At 45.2% G+C, this 19,995-nt stretch overlaps 1 protein-coding gene across 1 annotated transcript in view; it reads right to left on the reverse strand.

Moving 5' to 3' along the window:
• Positions 1–5,439: 5,439 nt before the first annotated feature.
• PRSS16 (serine protease 16) overlaps positions 5,440–19,995 on the reverse strand; it is a 43,419-nt gene continuing 28,863 nt past the window's right edge. Inside the window, exons 6-9 of the mRNA XM_029069373.2 lie at positions 12,724–12,925; positions 11,552–11,642; positions 9,194–9,402; positions 5,440–7,842 (exon numbers count right to left, since the gene is read on the reverse strand). Coding sequence (XP_028925206.1) covers positions 7,733–7,842; positions 9,194–9,402; positions 11,552–11,642; positions 12,724–12,925 — 612 coding nt within the window. The 3' untranslated portion in view covers positions 5,440–7,732. The remainder of the gene's footprint in view (positions 7,843–9,193; positions 9,403–11,551; positions 11,643–12,723; positions 12,926–19,995) is intronic.

Below are 19,995 nucleotides of genomic sequence, written 5' to 3' on the forward strand. Positions count from 1 at the left end.
ACTGCTCAACTGATCCTTCCTAACTCTCTGAATAATAATAATAATAATAATGTCGGTATTTGTTAAGCGCTTACTATGTGCAGAACACTGTTCTAAGTACTGGGGTGGATACAGAGTAATCAGGTTGTCCCATGTGAGGCTCACAGTCTTAATCCCCATTTTACAGATGAGGGAACCGAGGCCCAGAGAAGTGAAGTGACTTGCCCACAGTCACACAGATGCTAAGTGGCAGAGCCGGGATTCGATCCCACGACCTCTGACTCCCAAGCCTCTGCTCTTTCCACTGAGCCACGCTGCTTCTCTAATCAATCATACTTCACACCCCTTATCTTATCCTAAATAAACCCTGTGGACTTTCTGGGCACTGTGAAATTAATAGGGCAGGAAGTTTGTCTGATCTGATTATCCTGCATCTACCCCAGTGTTTAGCGCCCTGTTTGGCACATTATGAACACTTAAATACCACGATTATTTTATAGTAGTAAAAGAAAAAGACCTAAAGGTATTTTTGAATCGCGATGAAGATTTGAGGAAGAATACTGGTCTAAAAGTCAAGCCTGTAGGCCAGGGAAGTGATAGCGATCCACGCTGTTCAAGAGCTTTTGAACTCCGCGGAGATGGATATTCCCTTCCTAAAAAACAGAGCTCGTTCAACCCACACCTCTATTCGGCCAGTGACGGTAAATAACTTCCCATTGCCTTTCGTGTTAGCTTAAGAGAATCTGTAGGGGTGTTAGTCACATTTGAAAAATTCCCTTTTTGAATTTCTTCTAAAAGTACTTTCTTTTGCAAGAGATTTCTACATCACCCCTCACCCTTCATCTCAAATCCAAGGTAGTCTCATCTACGGTGACCTGACTAGCAGAGCCACATTCTACTCCACCACCAAATCATATTATTGCAAAGATATGAAATCGGGATTCCTATTCATGACTAATATTTTTCATGTCGCTTGATGCACAGCACTGTATTAAAAGTCTGGGAGACTACAATTGTCCTTCAGGAGCTTAGAATAATAATGTTGGCATTTGCTAAGCGCTTACTATGTGCAGAGCACTGTTCTAAGCGCTGGGGTTGATGCAGGGGAATCGGGTTGCCCCACGCGGGGCTCACGGTCTTAATCCCCATTTTCCAGATGAGGTCACTGAGGCCCAGAGAAGTTAAGTGAGTGGCCCACGGTCACACAGCTGACAAGTGGCGGAGCCGGGATTCGAACTCATGACCTCGGACTACACAGACCGTGCTCTTTCCACTGAGCCACGCTGCTTCTAGAATTTAATGGACTAAAATACAGTATCCGCACAATCCAGTATTTACAAAGACTGCGGCAAGAGCAGGAAGAACGAGTAGGAAATACGGCAGATGTATCAGGGAGTAAATGTATAGCCGAATAATTTAAAATATTTCCTATAACGATACGAACAGACGGCTGAGGATGGGGATGAAATACGTGAATTCTAAGGGCAATGTCGAGTTGATGAGGATTGGGCGATGCGAATTAATCGGAGGGAGCTTCCGAAAGGAGGCAGGATTATAGGAGGGATTTGGAGACGGGGAGGGCTGAAGTCTGGTGGATTTGTAGCAGGGAGGAGTAAGGGGGGGATACGGGAGGAGCTCGAACAAGGAGGGCAGTGGAGAAGGAGGTACTTGGGCTGCGTTTAAAATGGCCGTTTAGTAAGCGTTTGCTGCGCAGTTGAGACTTTGGGGCCCGTAGGTTTCTAGGAGCGGCATAGACTGGGCCAGTACACCTTAGTTCAGCTAGATCGGGCTGGAAGAATCCCTAGTTTTTCCATCCTGGAATTATGCAGGATTTTTCTGTGGAGTCGCGGCCCCGGCTCGTAGAAGGCCCCGAGCATATCTGTGGTAAAGGGCCGAGGGCAGACGTTCTTGTCACGTAGCCCAGGAACTACCTTTTACAGCTACTAGAAATGCTGCTTCTGGAAAGGATTTCTTTCATATTAAAAATCGAATTAACACTTCATCCTCCATCTTGCTAAGCAAGACAAGTTTAAATTATAGTACTGTTGGAAGAACCTGAAGCATTTTAATGGTGATTAGATTTAGTGACCCTGATGCTGCTGGCTGGGCACATCACAAGAAACGTGGCTCAGTGGAAAGAGCTCGGGCTCGGGCGTCAGAGGTCATGGGTTCCAATCCCCGCTTTGCCCCTTGGCAGCTGTGTGACTGTGGGCAAGTCACTTCACTCCTCTGGGCCTCAGTTCCATCATCTGTAAAATGGGGATTAAGACTGTGAGCCTCGTGTGGGACAACCTGATGACCCTGTATCTCCCCCAGCGCTTAGAACAGTGCTCTGCACAGAGTCAGCGCTTAACAAATACCAACATTATTATTATAACTGAGGTAAAAACCTTTTGTGGGGAACGGCTAAAAGGGTGTCCGAAGAAGAACAGAATCCCTGAAGCGACAGAAGCAAAAAAAAACTTTGGAGTGTTAGCTGGCCACTTCTCATTCTAAGCTCTCATGAGAAGCGGAGCCCGGACTTGGGAGTCAGAGATCACGGGTTCTAATCCCGGCTCCGCCACTTGCCAGCTGTGTGACTTTGGGCAGGTCACTTCACTTCTCTGTGCCTCAGTTACCTCATCTGTGAAACGGGGATTAAGTCTGTGAGCCCCATGTGGGACAACCTGATTGCCGTTACCCTCCCTAGTGCTTAGAACGGTGCTTGGCACAGAGTAAGCACTTTACAAATACTATCATTATTATTATTATGTACGTTTCTTGGAAATGCACAGGGGGCCTTGGTTAGAAGGGTGCTACCAACCAAGGAGGTGATTCTTGGCTTGACTCAAGTATAAAGAGGTTCTCCCATCCACCTCTGAAAGGTACATTTTTGTGTTCCCTGCCGTCCCAAGGGGAGAATTCAGCTCATCATATTTTTCTTGGAGTGAGATGACTGAACAGAGTAACTTCCCGAGTAACTGAACAGAGTAGACACATAAATAAATGAAAATAAATGTAATGTAAGCTTACAGATCTTTAGATCTCTAAGCTCATCTGTAAGCTCATTCATAGAGAAGCAGCGTGGCTCAGGGGAAAGAGGAGTCAGAGGTCATGGGTTCTAATCCCGGCTCCGCCACTTGCCTGCTGTGTGACTTTGGGCAAGTCATTTCACTTCTCTGTGCCACGGTGACCTCATCTGTAAAATGGGGATTAAGACTGCGAGCCCCACGTGGGACAACCTGATGACCCTGTATCTTCCCCAGTGCTTAGAACAGTGCTCGGCACATAGTAAGCACTTAACAAATACCAACGTTAATACCAACATTATGGGCAGGGAATGTGCCAGCTAATTCTGTTATATTGTCCTCTCCCATGTGCTTAGTACAGTGCTCTGCACCAAGAGCTCAATAAATAAAATCGATTGATCTTGTCCCTTTTTTATTGCTCTTTGTTGAGTATTTCCTATGTGCCAGGCACCGGACTAAGGCTAGGATAGATAAGAGCTAATCAAGTTGGACACAGTTCATGTCCCATGTGGGGCTCAGTCTTAATCTCCATTTTACAGATGAGGTAACTGAGGCACCGAGACATTCGGCAATTTGCCCAAGATCACACAGCAGACAAGTGGTAGAACTGGGATTAAAATCCAAGTTCTTCTGACTCCCAGGCCCATGTTCTATTCACTAGGCCACGCTGTTACTGCAGTGGAGATCAAAATCTCACAGTAAAATTCCACTATAATCACCTGTAAATATTGTCTGACATAGAGTTACTTTAGTGATTGCTTCCTTTGGAAAGAATTTGTGTTAGGAAAAAGATGGTCAAAAGAACCCACGGGAGGTAAAAGTTTTCAAGTATCTGTAGGCCTGGAGTGGCTGGCAGGGGTCGCGGGCAGGGAAGGGAGGGAAAGCGACCCAGGGCAGAAGTGGAATCAAGAAATATGCTCCCCAAATATGACCCCAAATAACCTGTGAAAGGGGCAAAGATCCAAATTTCCATGTCCTTTCGCAAACTGTCAGGAGAATTTGGGGAAGTGTTTTCATTTCATTATCCTAAATGACGCAGCCTGAATAAAATGACTCAAAGGCAAATCACAGACACACTGCGTGTGACTCTCTTGCCCAGTGCTTGGCACACAGTAAGTGCTTAACAAATACCATTATTATTAACAGAAATTAAGACCAACTTTCACAACATCGTTAAAATTCACCCATTCCTCTCCATCCAAACAGCTACGGTGTTAATCCAAGCACTTTCCCATCCCACTCGGATGACCGATTCGGCTTCCTTGCTGACGTCCCTGCCTCCTACCTCTCCCCACTTCGGTCTATATTTCACTCTGCCGCCTGGATCATTTTCTACTCGGTCGATGTTTCCCCGCTCTTCTAAGTCCTCCGGTGGCTTCCCGCCCACCCACCCCCGCAACAAAAGGAAAGTCCTTATCAGAGGCTTTTAAAGCACTCATTTTACCCACCTCCTACTTTTACCTCGCTGATTTCCTACTACAAGCCAGCCCGCACGCTTCACTTTTCCAGGGCCAACCTACTCGCTGTCTCTCTCTCTCTTCTACCTTGCTGCCGACCTCTCGCCCACGTCCTGCCTCTGGCCTGGAAAGCTCTTCCTCTTCTTAACCGACAATCACTCCCTACCTTCAGAGCCTTATTAAAAGCATACCTCCTCCAAGAGGTTTTCATCAACTAAATACTCCTTTCTTTTTCTCCCACTCCCTTCTGGGTCAAACTTGCATTTGGATTCGTACCCTTTATATTCACTCCCTCAGACCCACGGCACTTATGTAAATATCTGTAATGTCTCTATGCCCCTCTAATAATAATAATAATGGCATTTGTTAAGCGCTTATTATATGCCAAGCACGTTCTAAGTGCTGGGGGACTTATAAGGTAATCAGGTTGTCCAGTTGGGGCTCACAATCTTAATCCCCATTTTACAGATGAGGTTACTAAGGCACGGAGAAGTTAAGTGGCTTGCCCAAGGTCACCCGGCACACAAGTGATGGAGCCGGGATTAGAACCCACATCCTCCGACTCCCAAGCCCGTGCTCTTTCCACTAAGCCACGCTGCTTCTTGACTGTAAGCTCGTTATAGGCAAGGAACACATCCACCGGGTTATCCTGTACTCTCCCAAGCACTTAGTACAGTGCTCTGCACAGAGTGTTCGGTCAGGCTTCACCTTTATGCTAAAATGAAAAACTAAAACGTCGCCTCAGTGTTTTCCTCTGAACTGGCTTTCAGCTGCAAATCACATGTATTCCATAAATGCAGGTCTAAGTTCTCTGTGGCTTAACCGCTGCATACGATCTAAATTCGTTGCAATAATTTTTCTTTAAAGATTAGTTGAATAACTTCTGCCCCACTTGCAAAATTGATTTAAGGAGGAGAGATTGTACTGGCAAAATTACAATTCAGGAAGATTCCTGCCTTGAAGAGGAAAGATCAAATGGAATGCTTTTCAACTTCTTTTCTTCATAACAAACTTCTTTATTAGGTATATTACTACTCAGAGATGCAAAGTCAAATTAAGCAGAAAAATTACCTGACAATAGCATTCACAATGAACCCTTGTCACTTGATAAATGAAAATGATTTTTCTCCATAATTGTATTGATTTTTCTAATATAGATCCTTAATTAATAAATGTACACAGTGACAATGAAAAACTACACACAGCTAATAAAAATACTGTGGAAGTAGCTTGCATCTCCTCATTTTACACCGCAATTTTTCTCACAAGTGGAGCAACTGGAAACGAGGGAGTGGCACTGAAAACATTCACTATTTTCACACAACTGTGAGCCCAAATGGTGAAAATTAAGGCAGCATTAAATACCTTTCTATTTCTAGATGACTCCAGTATTATGCCAGTAATACGTTTTGCCTAGCTGAGGGAAATGGGACAACCCTCCTCATGAACAATTCTCCACGGGATAGAACCAAAAAAACCCCACAAATCTCTCCACTACAGTCACTGTAGACTAAATATATGCTCCTTGTGGGCAGGGACTGTTTCTGTTATACTGTACTCTCCCAAGCGCTTAGTACAGTGTTCTGCACACACAGAATGCTCAATAAATGATCGACTGAAAATGCGCTCCATTGTAGCACTGAGGAAGGGAAGAAAATTGTTCCTACAGGCAAGAGCAGAGGGGATTCCTCCGGGATGGAAAGGGCAAAACCCCCGGAGGTGCGTGGTCTTGGTCTACCATCCAACGAGTTCCATTGCCGGTCACTCCCTCCGTCCCCGCTCTGTGCCATCCCCAAACGTCACCCCGGCCTGCTCTGCGCCAGTGGGATGGGAAGCCCGGAGCGGTGGCCCCGACGGGAAGCCGGTGGCCGCTGAGGTGGCCGAGCGGGAGCAGTTACTTTGGCTCTGGCTGGGATCAATGGAGTCTGAGCCTTGAGCAGCTTAAAACTCTGCTCCTCTAACGTCCTAATTTGCTCTGTTTGTTTTGATGTTTATAATTTTCCATATCTTTTAGGCCGTTTCTGTGTTTCACTTCGCCTTCCTTTACGCGTCGGTCACCAGACCCCTCTCAGTCTTTTTTCTCCGCCCCACGGAAACCGGAGACCGTGTCTAATTTTCACTCGTGTCCCAGCTCTTAGTACACAGTGAGAGTTAGACACAGTCCCCGGTTCCTAAGGCCTTCACAATCTTCCATTTCCCGATCCTCTGCACCCAGCAGATGCTCAATAAGTATATTACTACTGTAGCAAATCTCAGTGGACACGGCACAGTGAGATCACTATTACAGGACCCATCATTTAAATATGTCACAAATTCCAATTACAGAATATTCTAATTCTTTGAAGATGCACCTGATACGGTCATCTAGACCGCAGCTCACCTTGGATAGGGAATGTGTCCGCTTACCCCGCTGCATCGTATCGCAGTGCTCTGCCCCTTGTAAGCATTCAATGAATACCGCTGACCGATTTAAACTCCCCCGGTTGTTCAAAACGCAAAATCTGGCAATTGTTACACCCTGGAAAAGTGTTGCGAATTAAATGGGCACAAAGATTTTACATTTGGTGGAAATACTGGGGAAAGATTGAAATGCAGCATTAAAAATGTAAACGTACAAGTTTTGCTGCATTAAAACAAACCCCATCCACTGTAATTAATTCAACAGCATTTATTAGATGCATAAATAGAACACTGATTGAAAATGCCCCTAGAATAAATCATTATGCTATCTAAACAATTCCTAGGACTTTTCTGAATTTTAGATTCAGGATAAAAAATATAAGTAAACTGCAGTGTGCATTCTCTATGAGATATTATGCTTATAACAGAGGAACTAAATGGCACAGCACAAAATAAAAGGCATCCTGAGTGGATCCCACCTGCTGCTAAACATTTAGGGCCTTGATTCAATCCAATGAACAGTGGTTTCGATAAGCACCAGAGTTGTTTGAACCGAACCGGGTTCGTTTTGAAACAATTCGTTTGGGCTTGTTCTCCTGCTCATCGCTTTGCTTCCTTGTGCCAGCTTCCAGTCTGGCCTTTAGTATGCATGATTGACAGCTGAGGCCCAGGGGGACTGGCCACTGAGCTTTATTTGGAAAAAAAATCCACATGAGATTCCTTCTAAACTCAAAGTCAAAACCAACTTAGATAGTGACTGATAAAATTTTGTCCATCCATGCTTTTCTGCTGGCTCACTTAGCTTCATCCTTTCAGCCGGCTTTGACTTTAAGCAATGAGATGGAAGGATAATCTCTGCTTCTCTTCAAGACTGTATTTCTAGGTGATTTATTGTTTTAGCCACTTCTGCAGCAACCTGAACACACGTACTCGTGCATTTACGAGCTCAGCTGAATCTTCGGTTCGTTCAGGGTACATAATTGCACAGTGGGCTGTACCTGTAATGGAAAAGAGTAGTAACAGAACAGAAGAACTGAAGGGATAAAGAGTACTTCGACCAAAATAATGACATAAAACCCCGGATATCACATAGCCAGAAAAATTCTTCTCCAGACTTGTGGATAAGAGCTTGAAAAAAATTTCTAAAATAGATCCGACAGAGTGGACTGTATTTTAAACCTTCTCGCTTTGCAGAGAATGCGGTGCCTGGCATAAGCACGTATGTTTACAGCCATCCACCATATTTCAAAGTGAAGTTACTGATGACGCTTTCTGTATGGACTCGGGCTTGACAAACAAGCCATTTCACAAAGTCCTTTGCCCAACCGCTTTAGAAGTAACGTCGCTGCTTCCTTAGATCTCCCCCTTTCTTGCCAGAGCCTCGGATTTTGAGGTTGCCCTGTGGCCACGATTTGTAACACCTCTCCGCCATTGCCTTTCATGCCTGCACTTCTCTAAACAGGGAGAGGAAGGTCTTGGGTGAGTGATAGGATTAAGGACAGGGTCCTCTATTCTTCTCACTTTCTACTCATTTACACTTCACCCTGAACTCACTTCCCATCTGGAATTTTACATTTCCTTTTGCCTCCAGGACATCTTCACATGGATATTCTGCTGGGACCTTGAGCTCAATCTGTTGAAAACTGAACTGCTCGTATATTCCCTCTCAAGTCCTCTCGTCCACCTAACTTCCCCATCGCTTCTGACAATATCATCGTCCTCCCCGACTCCAGAGCTTGCAACCGTGGCATTTTTCTTTGACTCCTCGCTCCTTACCAACTCTCATCTTTGTCAGCTGCTAAATCCTGCCAGTTTTTCCTCCATATCATTCCCCAGATCTGCTGCCTCTTCCTCACTATCCCAACAGCTGCCATCCAACCAACAAGATTCTGGCCCTTCTCATATCTCTTCTCAACAACAGTATCCACCTCCTCACTCCTCTTCCTGCCTACGGTCTCCAGGCCACACTTCACCACTCTCTTTTTAAATGCTATGTGTTAAGCGCTTACTACATGCCAGATACCGTACTAAGAGGATCATCTTTTTGAAGTGTTATTCTTCCACAACCCTCCCCATTCCTCAAAAACGCCTGTAATGACTACCCTTTTCCTTCTGCATCAGGCTGAAATTAGCTTTAAGGCATTAAAATCAGGAAATGTCTGTCTCTATTGCTGTATTGTATTTTCCAGGCATTTAATACAGCGCTTTGCACACAGTAAGTGCTCAATAAGTACGGTTGACTAAATGAATGAATATCAGCTCACTCTCCCTTCCTCTCAAGCCCACCTTCTCGCATCCACGCCTCATTTCTGACTCTCCTGCCTCCGCTCCCCCGAGGAAATGGATTACCTTTGATGAAAGCAGCTGGTAAGTCTTTACTGATGTCACTGATGACTCCTAATGCACTCCACGGATCAATTGAGCCATTTGGAAAGACAATTCGGCTGCCCGTGATATTAAAGCCTCCATAATTCTCGTTGGTGTCCCGAATGGCATTGGCAATTAGAGTGCTGTTGAATTCTTGGCCATAGATATCCGAACACTGCTGAAGATGATAACTGCAAACATGAGAACGTGTTAATTTAGGGGTCAGGGAGACATGGCCCTACCATCTATATCCCTTGGGAATCCAATGATACAACTACTCAGAAAGGACTTAGAAAATGGGTTCTTGCTACACTCTTGGGATAAAAACAATCGATGTATATCACGCTGACCAAGATTTTCTTAATTGTGATAGTTCACAACTCCATTTTTGTATTTTACATGGATACTTTTAGCAATCAAGTTGTTCCAGAAATCACTTAATTTTTTCAAAAAATCTATTTTTTCCCCTCAACCAAAAAAAATGCTCTTTAGATACTTTAATACAGTCTCTCATCTAAAAAGCTAGGCTCACTCTTGAACTCAGGCACTGCAGGGGAAGCCAGAGGATGCCCACTCCCTGCTCTCGGCTCACTTCTCACCAAGGGACAGAAAAACACGTCGTCTTGGCTTTAGGGAGGAACAAAGAGTGGAAAGATTACAAGGGAAAGTCAGTAAGACCATCTGTGGTTAAATGAGTCAGTTAGTTTGGGTCATTAATATAGAATGTAAAATGGTGGAAGTTGGACATCTTGTATCTCAGGCAAAATCAGGAGAATCCAAGTTGGAATTCTTGACCTATTTCCATTACTAGGCCTATGCAACCCATCATCTGCCTCAGCTCTCTCCAGCCTGTAAAATGGAGCCATAAGTCCTACTTGTCCCTCGCAATTAGAATCTTATACGGCCTGAGTTTTGTTGACAGGATACTAACCTGGTCTTTCTCCTGGCTCTCCGACTGCCCCTTCTTAGTTTCCCTCTCTGGCTTCTCTTCTGCCCCTCATCCCCTCACAAGACTTGAGTTACCAACTCTACACCCTGCTCTTCCCCCTCCCCTCAGCAGGATTCTGTTAATCTTGATGATGATGTCTTGTTTTGTTCTGTTGTGCTTTGCTGTCTGTCTCCCCCGTTTAGACTGTGAGCCCGTTACTGGGCAGGGATGGTCTCTATCTGCTGCCGAAGTGTACATTCTAAGTGCTTGGTACAGTGCTCTGCACATAGTAAGTGCTCAATAATTACTAGTGAATGAATATCCCAACTCTACTTTAGCTCTGGACCTCCCATTTCCCCCACAATCCTGTATTGCCTTTGGCCTCCAGGATACTTTTCACTGCGCTGCTGTTCCTATTTACCTAAATATTTGTCCCTCCATTTTCCCTCTTATCCTTCTGGGAAAAATTACTAGGGAAGCTATTTAGCTGAAATTATTTCACCTTCATTTAAATCACATCGAATTTCAGACAGAAACATCCCCTGGAATAGGGACAAATATTTTTCTGTTCAATACTATGAACGTTGACAGAACGATCGTCATCGGTCCAAAAATTGATGAAGTTGGACCCTAGGGTCTGTAGTTACTTGCTGTGTGTCACACAGTCTAAAATGTCTGTTAGATTCCCAAATCAAAGAAGTGAATCTCTTGTGATCTCTGTTAAGGATATATTTGTGCTTTTTATACCTCCAGGGTTAGAGTCTGTAGGATCTTTCTACTCCAAGTACAAACATATCTACTCCATAAATTTTCAAAGAACATTAAGATCAAGAAACCTGAGATGTTCTAGGGTTGCATGGCCACACTGAATTCACTCTTTTCACTTACGTGTGTGACTAGACCAATTAGAACTACCCCATTCTCGAGCGGTAATTTCTAAAATGGACATAACACTATGTGCCCAAATTTAATTTGGCCTAGTTTTATTGAATTACCCAGACCTCAACTGCTGCCACGTGGAAACGCAACTTCACTGTTACCAAATTTGTCTCTTTGGAGTCAATTTATTGAGCACTTACTGTGTGCGGTACACTGTACTACGTGCTTGGGAGAGTACAATATAACAAACCTTCCTGGCCCACAGTGAGCTTATAGTATAGAGGGGGAGACACATAATATAAGTAAATAAATTACAGCTATGTGCAATAAGTGCTGTGGGGCTGGGGGGGGGGGGGGGATGAATAAAGGGAGCAAATCATGACGACGCAGAAGGGAGTTGAGGGAAAGGAAAAGAGGTCTTAGGGAAGGCCTCTTGGAGGAGATGGTTCTAGTTGGATTAAACCGCTTTTTAAATCCTGCACAACGCAGAGTTGAATACTGCGCTAAAGCTGCATTTTAGTACATATACTTACTGCAAAGGGAATCCAGAGAAGGGCTGTTTTTTGGAATCGGTGCTCTGGAAGAAGCCAAATTCGGTGCAAGTCTGATACACCCACTGCCTGCCTATAAAAAGATATTTTGACTCCATTTAACTACATGCTTGTTATACAACTGATACGTGAGGGGTTTTTTTAAGTTTTCAAAAGGGCTTCGAGGATTGACCAATCCCTTTTATTAAGGGCCACGCAAGTCTTGGTTTCCCCAAATTCTGACCATAAGTCTGAACATCATTTCATGCACTGAACTACTATAAAAACCACTCTTTTTCCCTCCGATCAGGTTATCAGTGAATGGGACTAGCTATTATGCAGGCGATTTCTTACTTTGGATACGAGAGGTCTGGCCGGGAACAAAAAGATGCCAGTGCATTTTTCCTTAGCCCTTAAAAATCTTGATTACATCACAATAAAAGAAGTTCTTGAAGCCTGAGTCACAAAATCTACCAGTCAGTAATGTTCGCATCAGAGCTTGAAATCTCTGGAAAGACGGTTGCTGTTGACAATGAAAATTTCAGGCTCGCTAGGAGAAACTAAGAGATGATAAATAATTGACAACAGCTAATGGTCAATAATATTAACAAGAAAACTTTGTGACGCTAAAAAACCCCAGGTCAAAGAACCAGTAGCATGGCCTAGTGGGTAAAGCACGGCCTGGGAGCCAGAGGATCTGGGTTCTAATGCCAGCTCCACAATCTGCTTGCTGTGTGACGTTGGGTAAGTCCCTTAACTTCTCTAGGCTCAGTTTCTTCAACTGTAAAATGGGGATTCAATCCCTGCTCTCCCTCCTACTTGACTTGTGAGACGTGTGGGACAGGGACCGTATCTGGCCTGATCAACATGTAGCCACCCCAGTTCTTAGAAGAGTGCTTGACACACAATAAGCACTTAAATACCACTGGAGGAAAAAAAACACCTAAATTAACTTATTGACCAATTTACTCATCAGCAAAATTAGCTCCACCTGGACCACAGCGGAGTGACCTTCTCCCAACCAAATGGAGCCCGCGGCCATCTATTTGGAGACTAGTTGGCAGAGATTGGATAAATACAGCAGAGCTCATGTGATCTAGACTTTGAACGTAGCTGACCGGTCGACTAGACTCTCTCTCGATTGCCAAGGCGAAATTTTAGGGAAGATTTTTTACCTCCTGTCGCAGCTGGCCCATCCCAGGAAAAGTTAGTCATTTCCTGCACATAATTACTGTAGCTCGCATCCAGACATGTCATTTCAAAAGTGTTCAGCAACAGACGAACAACTGTTGCGTATCTGTCATATGGTGTCCCAAGAGAAATATCGGACATAATGTCACATAGCACGTTGATAGTGATATTTGTCCCCTTCACTCCCTACGGAAGCAAAGATTTCAGTTCTTAAAAAATATATGTATCGATATTATTAAAAAATCTGGACTACAGTGAAATCAATGGTATTTATTGAGCTCCCACGGAGTGCAACACATTATACCAAGCATTTGGGAGAGTGCAACAGAAGCGAGGCACAAATTTCCTACTTCCAAGGCATTCTCACCGTCTGAACAGGGGAGACAAAGACAGACAAAAGGTATTTACAAATACGTACGCAGGAGGACAGACAAGGCTCTAACTGGACATAGTACCTGGATGAAATGGCTGAAGAGATCATTGAGTACACAAATGAAAAATACAAACACATAGGTTCAGAAGTTCTGAAGGTACAGATACAATACGTAAGAGCCAAGAATGGCTGTTTGATTAATGCAACTAGAGTACTATGAATTATTCAGGAAAGGCAAACTGTACGGTCCTTGAGGATAGGGAATCTGTCTACTAACTCTGTTGCACCGTACTCTCCCCAGCGCTTAGTACAGTGCCTGGCACCTGGTAAGCACTTAAATACCATTAAAAAAACCCAAAAAACTTTCAGGCAGAAGATGGGAATGAGCAAAAGGTTATTGGCGAGAGTGATGAGAGTGAGATATTATTGTGGCCTTAACTTGACTCGTAAGGCACGAAACCTCACAGTATTGGTAAACTGAGGGTACAGATGCAGTGTTTCTCTGGTTACTTCCTATTTTTATTTTAAAGAGCTCCCACGCAACTGTCGCCTCTTGTTCACCAGATGTTCTTGTGCCCTGCCAGTGTCCAGAACAATGTTCGTACATCACTCATTAAGAAATGATCACTTGTTAGAAAGGTTTTGCAAAAGTGTTCTATCGCTGCCCAGTTTAGCTTGACAAAAGCCAACCATTTTGGCCTGTAAGGTCAAACTGCTGGAAGAGCAAAAAGTGGATTTTCCCAAAGTCCCATTACGGGCATGGATCGTGTCTGCCAATTCTGCTGAACTGCTCTCTCCCAAGCGCTTATTATGGTGCTCGCTCAAAAAATGCCACCGATGGGTTGGTTAAACACTTTTAGGGAGGATGTGCTATGCCGCGGCAACATTATCTCTATTTCTGATGGATTTCTGTGTTTTGGCATTAAACTTTTTATGACCAAAATAGACCGTGAGGTTCTAATTAGAAGGCAGCCTGGTGTTTTTTCCATCAAAGCACTAAATCGGTTGGCTTCAGCAGCCCTGACAAACGCTGCAGCCTGCAGCAATCCGAAGCATTCAGCAAACTCAATTACTGGGCCTCGCGTTAACGGCAGACCGTGGACTTGATATTTCCTCCACACACAGTGGAGGGTCAAAGCTCAGTATTACATTCTGACTTGGTAAGTACTTTGAAGAACACTATTTTGAAAAATGACTGTATAAGTACCCTGACCAAAACAATTGCCCATCTATTTTTTTTTTTAGGAAGGAGGACCTTTAGTTAACGGTGTGCCCTGCCATTTTTCTAACCTTGGATTTATGCAACAGAGAAAAAGTCCAAAAATCATACGTAAGTAGTCAGAGCCATTAGACAACATCACTTCACACGGGATAAGTACTAACATTCTTGAGGACAGAAAGTCACTACAAAAGTATAAAGAAAAAGGAAAGTGGCACAACATACAGTCCACTTGGTCTTTATCGATTTGCAACTTCATGGTTTGAGGTTTTGCTTAATTCCGGTGACCTCTTTGGCCACTTGTTTTATGGTCCACAACATGCGATCCTCAAGAGGCAAGCGATTTCCTGTTACTGAAGACCCAGAGCTGGGTTGCCAAGGTCACAGGCTCCAAGAGCCTTCCCCGCCCAGTGGAGTTTACAGTCCTTGTGTGGGGTGTTAAACAAGGCGGTTGAAGGGCGTGACAGACCCCAAGATTGATAGGGAGATGTGACCTTGTGAACACGAGCACCTAATTCTATGTTTACAATAGGGCTAATCGGTGAGAAGCGGCGTGGCTCAGTGGAAAGAGCCCGGGCTTGGGATTCAGAGGTCATGAGTTCAAATCCCGACTCTGCCACTTGTCAGCTGTGTGACTGTGGGCAAGCCACTTCACTTCTCTGTGCCTCAGTTACCTCATCTGGAAAATGGGGATTAACTGTGAGCCTCACGTGGGACAACCTGATTACCCTGTATCTACCCCAGAGCTTAGAACAGTGCTCTGCACATAGTAAGCACTTAACAAATACCAACATTATTATTACAGGCTTCAGAGACTGCAATGAGCTTCATAACCCCAATTCCTGGGAACGCAAGGTCGATTAAACAAACTTGATGCCTCAAGAGCTAGGTGTTCACCTGAGGAGTACGCAGGACTTCTTTCTCCTCTGATGACCGCAGTTTGTTTCAATCAGTCAGTGGTATTTACTGAGTGCTTACTGGATACACAGCAAGGTAGAGAATAATAATTATGGTATTAAGCGCTTACCATGTGTCGAGCACTGTTCTAAGCGTTGGGGTCGATACAAGGTAGTCAGGTTGTCCCACGTGGGGCTCACGGTTTTAATCCCCATTTTCCAGATGAGGTAACTGAGGCACAGAGAAGTTAAGCGACTCGCCCAAGGTCACACAGCAGACAAGTGGCAGAGTCGGGATTAGAACCCGTGAAGCGGCATGGCTCAGTGGAAAGAGCCCGGGCTGGGGAGTCAGAGGTTGTGGGTCCTAATCCCGGCTCCGCCGCTTGCCAGCTGTGCGTCTTTGGGCAAGTCACTTCTCTGTGCCTCAGTCACCTCATCTGTAAAATGGGGATTAAGACTGTGAGCCCCACATGGGACAACCTGACCACCTTGTATCCCCCAGCGCTTAGAAGAGTGCTTTGCACATAAGCGCTTAACAAATACCACCATTTATTTTTAACTAAGCACTTGGAGGAGTAAAATAGAAGAGAGTGGGTGGACATATTCCCCACCCACAATGAGCTTACATTCTAAAGGTGGAGAAAGACATTTATATAAATAAGTTACGGATGTGGACAGAAGTGCCGTGGGGCTGAGTGTGGGGTGAAGATCAAGGCTTCGAAGGAGAGGAGAGTGGGGGTCTGGCAGATATGGAGGAGGAGGGAGTTCCAGGCCGGAGGGAGGACGTGGGAAAGGGGTTGGCAGTGAGAACAGATAAGACTGGAGCACAGTGAGCTAGCCGGTGCTAGAGGAGCAAAGTGTTCAGCCTGGGCTGTCTGTACACGGAAGTGAGATAGAAGGGGACAAGTTTACTGAATGCTGCTCTTGAGAATCGTGACCAAAGCAGAGGGCAAAGTGAATAAAAAGTCCAAGAAATCTGTCAAATTTTGTCACTTATTAGCAGTTCTGGTAAAAGGTTTTGTGATCCAGAAGTGGCTAAATGAATTTATTCATGGATTATTAACTCTGCCATCCTATTACTATTTCCCATTACAGAAAAGAATTGGCTTTAGAGGAAAAGGTTGATCTCTTAAGGTTGAGCCACTCACAGTTTCTCTGCTCCTCTTCGGCATTCCTGAAACCTGGCTCCCTCAAGATGGTAAAGTCTCTCTCTACGGGAGAGGGGGCCTCACTGTCTCTCCGCCCCAAGATTCAGTGGGGAAGTCAAAGAATTCGACATTCCCAGACTGAGCTTCCCCTTCTCCCTCCGCTCCCTCTGCTGCCTCTCTGCCCCACCCTTCACCTCCCCTCAGCTAAGCCCCCTTTTCCCCCCATTTCCCTCTGCTGCTCCTCCTCCTCTCCCTTCCCCTCCCCTCAGCACTGTGCTCGTCCGCTCATTTGTATATATATTTTTATTACCCTATTCATTTTAATGAGATGTACATCCCCTTGATTCTATTTATTGCTATTGTTTTTGTCTGTCTCCCGATTAGACTGTAAGCCCGTCAATGGGCAGGGGTTGTCTCTATCTGTTGCCAAATTGTACATTCCAAGCACTTAGTACAGTGCTCTGCACACAGTAAGCGCTCAATAAATATTACTGAATGAACGACATTCTCCTCGCTCCCCTAATGCCACTTTCACAGCATCCCACCTCATTCATTCAATCATATTTATTAAGTGCTTACTGTGTGCACAGCACTGTACTAAGCGCTTGGGAAAGTACAAGACAACAATAAACAGTGACATTCCCTGCCCACAACCAACTCACAGTCAAGCCCCATCCATCTCTCTCCCTTCCTCTGAAGCCCTCCACATCTGTGTCTTTCACCCACTGCAGTTACTAGTCACGGTCACCTACCGACCCCAGGCCCCACCTCCAACTTGCTGAATGATTTCGATCCCTCCTTCGTGTTCCTTCTCTCTTTCTCCGTCACTTCCTTCATCCTCGGGAACTTCAATATCCACGTAGATGTCCTCAACGATCTTTTCATTGTACACCTCCTCTCTCTCCTCAGCTCCAATGACTGCTACCTTACGTCACCCACTAACCAACTTGGACACAGACTTGATCACATCAACTCTAGTCACTGTACGATCTCCACTCTCATGAACTCTGAAATTCCTCTGTTAGACCACGGTCTCCTCACCTGCTCTCCTGCCACACACCCACTCTCTGCAAATCAGTCGTATTCCCCACGCAGACCTCCGATCTTTCAACCATCTCCAATTTTCTAGAGTCGACATACCCCATTTGGTCTTCATATCCAAACTGCCTTTTCTTCACGCACAAATCAACACCCTCAACACAGTCCTCTCCGCTGAACTCTAGTCATTCATTCAATAGTATTTATTGAGCGCTTACTGTGTGCAGAACACCGCACTAGTCCATTGCTCCTGTGTCCCTCCGCCAATCTCGTACCACTAACCCACAACCCTTGACCGCCTCCACGGTAAAATTTTTCGAATGATGATGGTGACCTTGTGCATGAGCTGTGGACCGCTCCAGGTGGAAATCCAGACACCTGGTTGACATCTATTTAAAATTCATCCTCACCTCCTTTAACTCTGCCCACCGCCCAGCAACATTATTTCTCCATCCTTGATCCCCATGCCCATTGGAAGGTCTATTGTCCCAGATGTTTAACTTCCTCCTCAAACCTCAGTTCACCCTCCCTTCTCTTCCCAAAAGCTCTGAACACATATTTTATTGTCAAATTGAAACCATCATGCATGAGCTCCCTAAACTCCCCTTTGCTCCTCTCCAGGCCTTCCCTCTTCCTGCCCCCTCGTGCACTTCCCCAGTTTCCCAGCAGTATCACAGGAGACCTTTCCCTCCTCACAAAACCTACCCCCTGACCTGTGCCTCTGACCCCATTCCTTCATACCTCATCAAAACACTTGCGCCCTCCCTTCTTCAACCATTCACTTTTCAGTGGCTTCCCCCTCATGCTGACAAACATGCTCACGTATACTCTATCCTAAAAACACCCTTCCTTGACCCCACGGCTCCCTCCACTTATTGCCTCCATCTCCCTCGACTACTTATCCCCTAACTCCTTGAGTGAGCTGTCTACACCTGCTGCTTCCACTTCCTCTTCTCCAGTCCTCTCCTTGACCCGCTCCTATCTGGTTTCTGCCTCGTTCATTCCACAGAAACTGCCCTATCAAAGATCACCAATGACTGTCTTGATTGGACAGTCAGCCTCTACTCCATCCTAAACCTCCTCGACACCTCAGGTGCCTTGGACACTGTGGATCAGGCCCTTCTACTTGAAACCCTATTCAACTTTGGCTTCATTGACACTGTCCTCTCGAGGTTCCTCTCCCATCTCTGACTGCTCCTTTTCAATCTCTTTTGCAGATTCCTCCTCTTCCTCCTTCCTTTTAACAGTGGGGTCCCCCAAGGTTCAGTTCTGGGTCTCCTTTTATTCTCCACCTACACCCACTCCCTTGGAGAACTCATTTGCTCCCATGACTTCAACTTTCATCTTTATGTAGATGATTCTCAAATTTACCTCTCCAGCCTGATCTCTTTCTGCAGTCTCACACTTTCTCTTGCCTTCAGAACATCTCTACATGGACGCCCCACTGACGTCTCACACTTAACTCGTTCCATGTTCTCCTAGACTGTGAGCCCGTTGTTGGGTAGGGATTGTCTCTGTTGCCGAACTGTACTTTCCAAGTGCTCTGCACACAGTAAGCGTTCCATAAATACGACTGAAAGAATGTTCCAAACAGATCTCCTGATCTTCCCACCCAATCCTGTCCTGCCCGTCTTTCCCATGACTCTAGACACCACCATCTTCCGTATCTGAAAAGGTGGAATCTTGGCACTTGACTCATCTCTCTTATTCAATCCACATATTCAATCTGTCACGAAATCCTGTCATTTCCAAATCCACAATTACGCCCTTTCCTCTCCATCCAAACTGCTACTACGCTGATCCAAGCACTTATAATATGCCACCTTGTCTACTGCATCATCCTCCTCACCGTCCTCTCTGCCTCCTGTCTCTGTCCACTCCAGTCCATACTTTGCTCTGCTGCCTCATTGATTTTTCTTAAAAAGAAATTCATTGCAAGTCTCCCCACTCCTCAGGAACCTCTTCTGGTTGCCCATTTACCTCCACATCCAACAGATACTCTTTAACCTTGGCTTTAAGGTACCCAATCACCTCACTCCCTTCTACCTCATCTTGCTGAATTCCTACTTCAGCCCAGCTTGCTCACTGTGCCTTAATCTCATCTATCTAGCCGCCCACCCTTTTCCCAGGTCCTCTCTCTGACCTGGAACTCCCTTCCCCTTCATATATGATGGACCATCACTCTCCCCACCTTCAAAGCCTTATTTAAATCACATCTCTTCCAAAAGGCCTTCCCTTATTAAACTTTCTTTTCCCCTACTCCCTCTCCCTTCTGTGTCACCTATGCACTTGGATCTGTATCCTTTAAAGCACCGGTTATTCACCTCATCTTCAGCCCCAGATCCCTTATGTACAGATTCTGAATTTAATGTCCATCTCCCCCCCAGAGGGTAAGCTCCTTGTTGGCAGGGGACATGTCTACCAACCCTGCTGTACTCCTCTCCCAAGCACTTAGTACAGTGCTCTGCACACAGTAAGTGCTCACTAAACACCACTGATTAACTAGACTTTTAAAGCAATTACGTATGCGTGGAAAATACCTTTAACGGTATTTGTTCAGTGCTTAATATGTGCCAGGCATC

Source organism: Ornithorhynchus anatinus, chromosome 7, assembly GCF_004115215.2.
Source record: "Ornithorhynchus anatinus isolate Pmale09 chromosome 7, mOrnAna1.pri.v4, whole genome shotgun sequence".
Taxonomy (NCBI): Eukaryota; Metazoa; Chordata; class Mammalia; order Monotremata; family Ornithorhynchidae; genus Ornithorhynchus; species Ornithorhynchus anatinus.